This window comes from Poecile atricapillus, chromosome 1, assembly GCF_030490865.1.
Source record: "Poecile atricapillus isolate bPoeAtr1 chromosome 1, bPoeAtr1.hap1, whole genome shotgun sequence".
Taxonomy (NCBI): domain Eukaryota; kingdom Metazoa; phylum Chordata; class Aves; order Passeriformes; family Paridae; genus Poecile; species Poecile atricapillus.
In genome coordinates, this window is record NC_081249.1 from 74,622,307 (window position 1) to 74,634,930 (window position 12,624).

Here is a 12,624-nt window from a genome sequence, read left to right on the forward strand (position 1 = left end):
GCATTTAGGCTTCCCTGAGCAGCTTTAAGAGCTTTAAGGTAAAACAGCTCCCTTTGTTCATTGCTGGCAATGAACTTCTCTAGAGTGAGATTTGAATCAGTTGTTCTTGTAATCCCATAGAGAAAAACCCCTGAACCTATCTTTTCCCCCTTCTTGCCCATTCTCTTTTCTGTGGATAGGTCATGGTTTTCTGTGCATCCACTGACAAGGCTGCTGGGGCTTTTTCCTCTGACCCAGCACTGACAGAACTCAGCTCCATGTCAAATGGACAACATTAACACAAACATGTCAGTAGAACTGTGTTCTAATCCCCCCTCAAGAGGCTCCCCTGCTTGCTGACAGCCTAATGAATTGGGAGACTGATCTTTCTTCCAGCATGATTTAACGGACACATGATTTAAAAGGTTTCTATCAAAGAGATGCAATTCAACCAGGCACAGCTCAGTTTCTGGGAGCACCTGGGGACCAGTTAGTAGCAACTGCCCCTTTTCCCCTTTCTTGATTAATTAGGAGTTCATGAGAACAAGAGTTGGGAGAGAGGAATGCCTCCTAGAAGAGGAACAGGAATTTTAGTGGAAAGTGGGCTCCAGGCAGAACTTCAATGTAATTGTCAGGACCAAAGGACACTCTGTGCCTTGGATGCAAAATTTCATTATGATGGAAACTGGCTAAATGATCAAATAAGTTACATAGTCAATATTATTTCCAACACTATTGTAAAACCCTGATTAAATTCACTGTCACATAGGATTCTGCCACCATGACATGCTCAGCTCAATGCAGTGATGTGAGAGACTAAAAGAGCAGGGGCGTGCTTCTGGTTCTTGTCTCATATGCATTATATATATGTATATTCTGTATTTTATTAGAATAGTCACCCTTCCTCTTGATTTTTACATTTACTATTTCATTAGTTTCCTTCTTGCAAAAAATGCATAGAGAGGCAAGTAATTTTAACAGTCCCTAGAGTAGTTTGACTGAACATGAGTGATTTGTTTTTCTATTAGTGAAGCAAACAAGCACAAAGCACTGTCCATGCACAAGTTCTGAGATATTTAGTTGTAATGTTCCTTTTCTTTTTGCAGTTGCTCTTACGGCACTAGAACCTTGATTTAGGTGTCTGCAGCTAACAGGAAATGTCAGTAGTGCTGATAAAGTGGAGAGGAAGGTTTTATTCCTAGTAGTATGCAGTGTTAACAAATATTCTTTTTCAGCCACACAGCCACACAGCCACAGATACAACTGATTATTGAAAATGTAGAGTTCTTGTCAAAAAAACGTAACCAGCAAAAGGCAAAATAGGTACACCAAAATCTGTCAGTTTAGAGAACTACTATGATAGTGAATGATGATTTTTCATTGCACCATTCTTCACTGCTATAAGTTCAAAAGGAAAGCATAAAATGAATGAGGTACTGTGCTACAGAAGTAAGTACTATATGAAAATTCAGACTGCAATAAAGGCATTATTTGAGAAATGACAGACATCTTTTAAAGGAATTTAAGCTTTTGTGTATTGGGGTGAGCTTGTATGTGTTTGATACAAACCTGCACTAAAGTAACTCTTGAACTAGGTTACTGAATAAATATGAAAGATACTTCAAGACACTTGGGTAAAAGTAAAGAGATACACAGTCACTTTGAGGGCACTAAATAACAGTATGCCTTCCCTTAAATACCTCAATTCCTCAAGGAAAAGAACTCCTCAAAGGAAGGGATTGAATTTAGCTATAAAAGTACCTCCAATTCTTTTTGGGTTGCAACTGAACTTCATAGCAGTTGCATCCACTCATACAGAGGATGAATATATCTTTTAGGAAAACATTGCAAAAATATTTACCTCAAAGTAAGTTTGCCGTAACAGTTTGGCATTTGAATGTATAGCGTTCTTTATGAAGGCCTGTGTACCTTGCAATAACCACTTAAGTGATCCTGTTGGAGCTCACAAACCACTGAGGGCAAGAGAATACTCAAAAATTTTGATAATTAATTTTCATGTTGCCAAGTTGGAGTTCAGAAGCCAAATCTTAGAGCATCTTGTGCATGTGATGTATATGCTTTGTTTACTTTTTATTTTGGTGATAGGAAGGATGGTGAATGACACAATTACAGGATTGCTGAGCTGGGAAGGGACCTCTGGAAGTCATTTGAACAAACTCCTTGTTCAGCCTAAAGCCAGTTGCCCAGGACTGTGTCTAGACGGCTTCTGAATGTCTCCAAGGATGAAGACTTCACAAACTTCCTGCACAACCTGTGGCAATGCTTGGCCACTCTCAGAATATAAAAAAGTATTTCCTAATGTTCAGAAGGAACCTCCTGTGTTTCAGTTTGTGCTCATTGCCTCTAGTCCAGTCCCTGAGGACCAATGAAAAGCCTGTATCACTTGATCACAACCTTCAAGTCATAGGAGCCATTCCATTACATCTCTGTGATCTTCATCCTCCTACCCTTTCCCCTCACCAGCAGGTTTTGTTACTGCTTTGCAGAGAAGAACCAAGTAAGAGGTGCTGCATAAATGAAACTAACATGAGCATGGGCTAATACTTCCCGTTTTACTAGACGATGTGGAAGTCTGCTCTGTCTAGCTGTGCCCTTTTTTAATGGTCTCTTCACATATTTAAAGCTGTGGGCAACAAAAATCACTTTTCTAAAGATCGGAGTCATGCGTTACTCTGACTGGAAAGGCAGTTTTGAAAGGATAGTGCTGGGTGACTCATAAGTCATGTTATGTTGGACATGAGAAGAAGACATTAATAGTGAAGGCCTCTTAGTTCAATTAATTAGAGCCATTTCTCACATATTATATAGGATTTGTCAGGCTGGACCACAGAACTGGTCCAATGATCACATATAAAGCACTATCTAATACATGTGAAATAAATTCTTCAGAGTAGCCAGATCTGTCAGAGCTGTTATGACTTGTTATATCAAACAAAGGTAATGACTTAGGAGTAGAAGAAAGGCATGACTGAAAGGTAAAAAAAGCACCTTGGGCCTCTAGCACAGCACAGACATAGCTCCTCTGTTTGCAATCACCCTCCCCTTCAACTGCAGACAAGAGGAGAGGATGGGGACATCCCTGCAGTGGTGCCAGACAGGCACCTCTCCTGTAACAGGTGACAAAGTTTGAAACATCAACTCTTTTCAAAAGTTTGCTGACAAGCACGTTCCCTAACAAGTTTCTCAAGTTGTGACCTAATTAAACACATCTCTTTGCACCTTGTCTTCCCTCCGGTACAACTGGGAATAGGGGATGAAAAGGGCATAATTCACTGTTTCCTCCAGTGCACCCCAGCCACCCATATATCCTCCTGGCTGCCAAAGGTGCGGAGAGGAGACAGGAAGGAGGCAGGGCTGGTAGCAAGATCAGACACATTTTCTGGCACAAGATAGTGGACTTCCAAAGAGATGAAAGATAAACTCACCTTTCCCAATTTATTCTTCAGCCATCTGTCACGATTTCAAAAGACAACTGCACCAACAGGCATTATGTGCAGGCACATGCTTTGCTTCAGTCTACAGCTCTACACAGTGATATAGTGTAATTTTTTCATCCAAGTGTGTAATTCTGCTCTGGGTCTGCAGTTTAACACTCTGCCTCCTCAGCACTGTGGCAGGTAATTGTCTCCAGAGACACACAGCTCATCTGTGGTACTATTTACTGTACTTCTCACCTCTGGCCAATACCAGAGGACTATTTAACTCAATTTTGATTGCTTTGGCCCTATTCAAGCAGCCATCACCATCACCTTCCCCCTTTTCTTGTTCTGATGACCTCACAAACAAAATAGGCCATGATGACTCAAAATAATGAAAATCCTTGAGCCTGGGTATGATTTCTGCTTTTATTTGTTTTATACTATGATAAATGGACAAATTTCAGCACAGAAGAGAAAAGATCAACAAAGTACCCAGGCTTATCTTTTCAAAGTGATTGGGTTGAGTGATAATGAGCATTCAGACATGAAGGATCTGCTTAGGCATATGTTAATGGGCATTTGCTTACAAGCAACCAAGCCAATCAAGCACAAAGGATTAGATACTGCAATAAATTTCAGAAAATTTTAAGGATTCAGGTAATTTTCTCTTTCTTCTCCCTCCTCTTCTGTCCTTTCACCCTTAAAAGCCCTTTGTTAATTATAGCCTATGATTCATGTTTACACAGAATCAGCTTGCTTAAAAATGCAAGTAATTTTCAAGACAGAAATCTTGGGATAAGGTACATGAAATATCTACTATTCAGAATTCTGACCATTTTCCATCACCCAGCAGCCTAGCAACATGTTATCCAGCTGATTTTCTTTAGTATGCTTGACTCACTGACATCCCACCACTCCAAGATGCACACTAGCTTTTGAATTCCACAATTTGAGGCACTGAATAATAGCATCTAGTAGAAAATGCAGCTAAAAGATGGTTTCACCAGAAATATCAGTGTACATGGTGTATTATACCTTTCCAAACTGCAGAGTCTACTTTAATATGTTTGCATAACTGATTTATTGTACACAACTCATTTATATGATATGAGGACAGCAATGTCAGCACATACCTTCCGAGGGCCAGTATTTTTCAGCTCAAAGACATCCATGGTGTAGTTGACTCTGCGACCGTAGTGGTCAAACTGAACATTTCCAGTCAAGCCTTGTATTCGAACCTACAAATGGAAGAAAAACCACCATGAAGATCCAGTCTTATGCTCTTTATTTCAAACAGCACAGAGCAGTGCAAGTTATCCTGGCTATATCCTTAGATTACCATAAAAACACTACTGTAGAACAGTTCAAAGAAATAAAGCTGGCTACTTTATATTCTTTTTTCCTGTCAAACCATGCTCAAAACAGGCTTAGATATGTCAGTATCTAACTGCTAACAAAGACACACAGTGGACCTTCTCTTCTTTCATGCTGTGAAGCTCAACACCTTCCACCTGCAGGTTTGAAACAGAAGTACATTTTTCACTATTCTCATCACTCCTGGGGTCACATGAAAAAAACCTAAAGGAAGTTTGGCCTGAGCTCATGCGTCTTTTTAGCTCCCATTCCACTAGATTAAAGGTACAAGTTGAGTATATATGGCTCATCAAGGTCAACTTAACAACCTTAGCCCCAGCAAAACAGTTTACCTTCAGGGAAGATGAGACAGGGCTGATATGGATAGGGCTTGAAAAGGGTGTTTTCAAAGCATTCGAATGAAGAAGGCCAGATGTGAAACCTTACAATTGGCTGTGGCAGTTTCCCACCACCTGTGCCTCAGCTGAATCCAGAACACTTTTTCTTTCTCTCAGTACTTTGTCGCTGGGGGATGCCCAAACTGTGGTCCTTGTCCCAAGGAAGTTGTGGCCATATTGCTGCTGGTTTTGATTTTATCAGGATCTGTCCATGAAAGTCTCATGCTGTCTGCCTGAACGCAGAAGCCTGACTTAATGTTTCTCTCAATTGCTACTGATCTGTGCATCTGCACAGAATACAAAATGCTTGATTCCTCTCCCTAAGAATCAAGATGTGGCTTGAAATCACTTTTTCCCTCTGTCCATTTCTATCTCAGCTGATTTTTCTCCAGGACTGAAACCTTGGCTTCTAGGCCAGCTCTGTCAGCAGTCACTTCTCAGAAGTTTCTCCCGAGTGGAGTCTGCTCATTTGCAATTATTTAAATTCCACTGCAGGATTTTTATTTTCTTTACTGTCCTATTCAAAGGAAAGGCTAAATCGTCTTGACAGAGATCTGGAACTTTCTAGGCATCCATATTCATCAGGAATTCAAAATCCTGACATCAGAGAACAATAGCTCTGGGTTATTTCTTTTTAAAGAAAAGAGCCCCAAAACTACCTATGTGATTTCCCTGGGAGAAGTCTACTTTTATTGAAGATGACAGAAACATATTTGAAAGGTTATATTATGTGGTTATACCTTTTTTCTTAAATGACAATATCTGTACAGCCAGGTTATTTGCAGTAGTAACAAATGAATTCAGCAGTGCAGTGAAGGAAGTTCCAGCAATCTCAAAAGATCTAACAGTAGCTTCAAATAGCAGTAGGTCCTCTCTGCCTTCATTCCAAGCTACAAATCAGAACAACCTGAACAGCCCAGGCTGCTTCCAATTTCCAAGTGAAAAATAATTTTCTCTCTCCTATTACTGCCTTTGTGCATACTGTTTTGCAAGTCACATAGTGTGCAACTGGCATCCAAAATTCTAAAAGATCCCTAGAGTAAAGCCTCCTCTTACCTGTTTTAATGTCCTCTCCATATCAATCCCTTGACCCCATGGGGCTGCAGGGTTGGCAAGACAATCACCAGCATTTCCTCTCCTTGAAATATCAATTTTCTGTCTTCTAAGATTACGGAAAGTTTCAGCCATCACAAGTACTCCATCATATGTCAATGCAGATGTATACTAAATAGATGGACAAACACAGCCCTTCAGAGTTGACAAAAAAAATCTGCTGTTTCAAGATGATTCTAGTTTGATTTATTATGCAGCAGTTTCTACACCTTTGTTTAGAAAACAGCTCTCCTCAAAATCAAAAGCAATTTCGTCTAAGGGACAAATACAGGACATTTCAGTAGATACAGCTTTAAAATTGTATTTCCTAAGGGTAGAAAAATCTGCTTCTTAAGAATTAATTAAAAAAAAAAACAAATTAAACTTGAAATATTCAAGTATTTTTCTTTTTTTTTTCCCCACTTGACGTATACAATATGGAATATCCCCATCCACCCAACTTACTCCAAAGAAAAGAAACAGTAATTCACTGAGAAAATATAACTGAAAAAATGCACAGCTAATGCCCAGCCATCCAGGCTATTTGAACTCTTAAGAATGATCAATAGTAGGTTCTTCCTGTCAGAAAACCTGTGTTGGCTCTCTGCCTGATACGTACCCTGAGCACTCTGTGTTTCTACACCAACAACAGCAACTGCTTTAGGTTGATAACACACTAAATGAAACGTTTAGAACAAGGCTTCACCAGATGTTAGCCTGGAGCCACATAGACAAAGGAGAGTTTCCTCAGTACACTCCTCTGATAAAAACAACGCATCAGGAAAAGTTGTTCACATGCCCAGGGCTGCTATTGATATGCTCTCTAACTTCCAAAATTCAAATTCCATTATTCAAATCTAATTTCCTTCCTTTCCTTTTTCTTGCAGATTATAAGGTCTTTGAGACATGATTTATCTTTATAACCTCAAATTTTGGTTATCCCTAGATGAATTATGTGTGATTCCACTTAATTATGCTGACTTCTCAGAAGCAGACAGAATAATCCTGTTTTTGTGGCAAGGAGTCTTAGAGATAGAATTTCTCCTGTCACCAGTAACTGGGGATGTCTGCATTCCATACCCTTGGTTTTTGTTTGGTGTTTTTTTTGCTTTTTGTTTTTTTTTGGTTTTCTTTTAACATACATTTTTGGAATTTCACTGAATTCTGTAGCTATGTCCTGTATTACCCACGCTGACACTTTGTCTAGATTTTGCCAAGCTCCCAATGTCCAAACCAAGGGAGGGCTTGTTGCTGATCTTTGCATAGTGCCCAGCACAAAGGGGCCCATTTTCAAGCATGTCTGGTATGCATTAGTGCATATAAAAGCAGAACTACTTTGATGAAGTCATATTTACAGCTGTGCTGTGATTTGGCTGCCAGGAAAATTATATGTCAAAGAAATATTTTCTTACCAATCTTTGAAGGATTAAGATAGGGAAACACTGGGATGGGATTTAACTTTAAAATCATGCCTGAATGTGATTTCTATGTGAGGTTTTGAGGTGGAAAATTTCCAGAGGGAACTCCGTATGAAAATTTAAAGGCAGCAAATTTACAGTTACAGTAAAATCTCATCCAGAAGAATTTATCTGTCAGGAAAGAGATGCACTCCAAAGAAACCTAGATAATCAGACTAATTAATGTAAATTTTATTGAAATTGTCAGTTAAGCACTTGACCTTTAACTGCTGTCAGTAAAGGGGTGAAGTTGGAGAATAAGTGACAACAGACATTCAAGCACATCAGCAAAATGTGTTGCAGTTTTTGCTTCCACCATACAAATGTAAGGATAGGCATGATTAATGGCCAGTAATAGTAAGATCAACTGCCTTCTCCTCTGCCTAAATATTAAAGTCTTCATTCATGTATTCAACAATGTTAATCAGAAATTAGAACACTGGAGTGACATCTTTGGTAGTGGTTCAGATCAGGGAGTACCTTTGGCGGGGTCTCAGATCCTGGGTATTCTCTCTGGTCCAGTTTCTTCCAGCGCTGCATCAGCTTAGTTACCATTGGGGTACTGAAATCCACTAGCTGAAATCCAGTCACATTGGCTCCTCCATGCATAAATCTCTCCAGAGAAATATCTTTGAATCCCTAGAAAATCAATTTAAGATTTTGTTTGCCCTCCTACACCACTGTGGGTCCAATCTGTTCTAGGTCAGCACAGCAGAATAAAGAATGTACAACAGCAGGGTTCCATTAGAAGGCAAAATTTAAAACCAGAGAATAATGTTGAACCTTCATTCATAACTTCTATTTGTGTAATAAAGAAAAAAAAGCCAAGAAATAAATTTGCCACATTATTGCTAGGGTGGTCTTGACAGCTAAGCAACGCATTGTTGGGAATGGCAGACAGTTTTTGAAGAAGTGCCTTTAGCAGATCAACTGAAAAATGCCTGAAGAATATTAAAGGCTTAATCCAATTTCCATCAAAGTTGTCAGACTGGAATAAGCACTGTACTAGTGCTTTAAAATATGCATCCCTCTTTTTTCGCACATTTAAAAAATGAACAACACTATTCTGTAAATACATTTACTGCAGGATTCATTGTTTAGGCTGAAAATGAGATAATATAACAGACATTAGAAGGCAGAGACAGCACATGAGAATCTCATTGTTAGTGCAAGGAAAACAACATCAGGATAACACTTCTGTTAAATAGGATTGTGGTACTTCTTAGATTTGTTATATATTGAAAATCTAGAGTTAACCCCAAGACTCTAGAGAAGAGAAAGGTTATATATGTCCTGACCTCTTGGTTTCTCTGGCAAATCTCTTCAGCACAATTCTCTACTAGAATTTGCCTTTAGAGACAGAACTGAACTTCAATAAACTGCATAACACAAACTGCTAAAGCACTAAGAAGCAAGCATAAATCTCCTCCTTTCCTAGCTGCTATGTCTAAGGCTAGCTCAGAGGTATCTTACTTAAATTTTCGTAAATTCCTCTGATTGATATTTATCAGTGAAAACATAAGTGAAAACACAAATCTAGAAATATTGAGGAAAACAATCTGTGGGATACTGGGCTACTGACCCAATATCCTAGGGGAAATCACCTCTTAAGGACAGAGATTTGATTCATGTCCTAAGGGATACTGACTGAAAATATAAAAGGTGATGCATCGGGAAGTCGTATTACCCACATAATTGAACATAGAGTAGATAACAAAGTGTGCCCCTACTGAAGTAGATCAGATGTGCCCATCTCCACTGCATACTTCAGTAGATGATTACTGCAACATCCAATTCCTTGTTTACAGCAGCTACTTTGCATAAGAAAAATTACTTGTGGAACTATAAAATTGTAATGCTGAAAAATCTAATTTATAAGACCTAAGAGTACAGATATCTCATTTGAAACACCTGAGGCTTTAAAAATAATCTGAAGTGGTACTAAGTTAAGGTTCAAGTGCAGCAAAGCACAATAAAATATTTCATGTCAACTAAAATTCCTTGAGGGAGAGTAGAAAGAAAGCAGTTTAAAGCATGCATTAGACTCTGTCCTACATTCACGGTGTTTTGCCAGGCAGGTATTTTGGCTTAAAGAATGAGTCATTTAAATAATAAAACACTGAATTTTCTCTTTCTTTGCCCTCTTCTGAACATTAGTTGTGTGAATGCCCAGTTTAGCCTTAAAGTAAAAATACTGAACTAGTAATTTGACTGGAAATAGCTGATCGTACCAGAAAATAAATGTTCCCTGGGGAATGTATAAGAGTTACCTCTAGAATTCTTATGTTACTAATAAGAAAAAGATGAATCAAAAATCGCTTTAGTTCTGTAAATTCTAATTCAGCTTCAAGATACACGTATCGGTTCTTTCTCCTACCTTGATTTTGATAAAACTTATATTTCTGTGCCCTCCATATCTAGATAGCTGCAATAAGAAACCTAAGTTCTTTTACACAGCATAAAGAATGTATTACCTACAAGCACATATTAGAGACAAATGGGAAATGCTGTCTGAAGTGCTATAACTTCAAAGTAAAACTGAGTGTTTCACTTACCGAGCAGGGGTATAATTCTAGAAAAGTATCTTACCAGGTTGGCAACAATATAATGGTATCCTTTAACATGCTTTCCCACGCTCACAATCTGTGGGAGAGAAATAAGACAAAAAAGGAAAAACAATGTCATGCTGTTTTCTCTATAAAGGTGTTTTCATAGAAAGTTAGATATAAACCAAAATATATAGCACCGGTAGTATAATGTTGGGAGTCTTTTTATAATAACATAGCTATAACTTTCCAAGGGCTTAATAATGGGAAAAGGTTAAAATTACAGTGAGTAAAGTAAAGAAGTGGTAATCTGGGCGCCTTCTATACTGAAAATGTTACTGTTGTACACTATTTTACCAAATAGAGCAATTATCAATGGGATACAAATTCAGAAGGAGGAGATCTCACATTAGCTAGAAAGCCTACCCACTGACTTACTTTGTTGTTTGAAATCAGTGCAGAATTTATGAATGAAACCGGGGGTTCATCTCTTGGGATCAAAGTTGTTTTCTCCTGACATTGTCAAATACTAAGAGTGTTATTCAGCTCTTAGTAAAACGCTAAAGGCTTTGGGAATGGGCATGAGTAAGGACAGAGCAAGGTTATCTGAGTGTTTAACCAAAATATAGCATCAAGTGATGCAGAAAAGACAAAAACCACTATATGGCAAGATCAGCCAGAGGGTTTAGACAAAAACTGTGTCCACCTGCACGCTGCATCAATGTTATTGCAATTTCTATGATGAATTGACTATCATTTAATGTGCTGAAAAAAGAAAATTAGGTAACATTTTTTCAGGAGAAAATGGTGATGATAGATGCATTGCAGATTAAAGCTGCTTTTATTAAAGAAACTAATCAGTACTAATAACCAGTAACTAGTAACTGAAGTACATGCAGCTTGCAGTTAACAGCATAGTCCTTTGAATTCCTATTTTTGATAGTCTACCACTCATTCAGAAAAAGTCTGCATGCAGCTCAATTTTTCACCTCTCCAGAAGGCATTTTAGTTTCCCTCCAAATGAATAAATAAGACACAAGCTAAAGTTTTCCACAAAGTGCAGGTTACTCAGTGAGTAACATGAAGCTTGTGGATCTGCTTCCTTTCCTGCTTTGAAATCTTAGCTCTAGACTCTGACTGAAGAGTTGACAACTTCCTGCTTTTAGGGATCACACCTCATGTTCAAAAGACAGTACAAATATTCACTATCACTTGCAGCCCTTTTTGCCAGTGCTGTAAAAAGTGAATAAAAACACATTTTAAAGATGAAGAAAAGCTGAAGAAAAGACATCCAGGAATTCATTACCTAAATCTAGATTAAGACTTGGAAATACTTGATTCTGGACTCTGTCATTCCAGTAAATCAATTCCCTTTTGCAGCAGAATGAATGGGAAAATCAAAGGGATTCAAGTAATTCAAGTAATCCAAGTATGTGGTTAAAATTGTTTAAATTTTGTTTTAAAATTAAATTTAAATTGTTTGAAAAAACACTGGGAGCTCACACCTGTGCCCCACTGGGGCCCGGGACGCATTTTCCAGCCCAGAAGGCTGGATAAGAGACTGAGTGAGACTGATAAAGATAAGAGACTGAGTGAGATGAGCAACACCCCACGACAAGGACTTTCTGAATTTGCCATCTCTACAGAACAGCGAGAGGTTTTATTGTTTAATATTATTCATTTTCTCATGTTTGTGAATACTTTCTTGTTAAATAAACAATTATTTCCACTTCTCTTGAAGGAGGTGTATGTCTCCTGAACTGGTTTGCTTTCTAGAGGGACCCCTTTGGAAATTTCCTCCCTAAATTTGCCTTAAACCACAACAATACTCTACAGCTAAAGTTCTTGTATTTTAAAACATAAAACATAAACCTAAAAAAATCCTAGAAGACACTAAACAACAAAGCAATAACCATATTGTTACCCTTCATACAAATGAATTTTAGACTTAATAAAACTCCCAGATCAGTGACTTAATACCATTGCTACCATTTTATTGGGTTTGGCAGAGAGGGAGAAGTCACAATTTTCCCCATTACAAGCTCAACACATGGGAGGAGGATACTGTCAAGTAATTCATTTTTCCATATAGCAAAAAGTTTCAAGCCCTGGCTGGGTCAATGGCTTCGAAAGGAATATGATCTCTGATCCAAATAAAACTTATATATATTATATACTCATTCAGCACTGCATGGTAATGAAAATATTTGCCTCCCTGTTACAGGGAAACTGATATAGGGTAAAAACATTATATTTTTAAATATTTTTCTTAAAAAAAAAAGTTTATAATTTGAAATGTATTTCAAATAAATTACATTTTTAAAATAAAAAAAAATACATTTAAAAATTTTAAATAACA

General features: G+C 38.0%; 1 protein-coding gene across 1 annotated transcript in view; it reads right to left on the reverse strand.

Annotated features, from left to right (window-relative positions):
• The window catches only part of GRIA4 (glutamate ionotropic receptor AMPA type subunit 4), a 153,008-nt gene that overhangs the window by 64,756 nt on the left and 75,628 nt on the right, over nt 1–12,624 (reverse strand). The window contains exons 4-7 of the mRNA XM_058836213.1: nt 10,309–10,362; nt 8,200–8,358; nt 6,227–6,394; nt 4,553–4,657 (exon numbers count right to left, since the gene is read on the reverse strand). Coding sequence (XP_058692196.1) covers nt 4,553–4,657; nt 6,227–6,394; nt 8,200–8,358; nt 10,309–10,362 — 486 coding nt within the window. The remainder of the gene's footprint in view (nt 1–4,552; nt 4,658–6,226; nt 6,395–8,199; nt 8,359–10,308; nt 10,363–12,624) is intronic.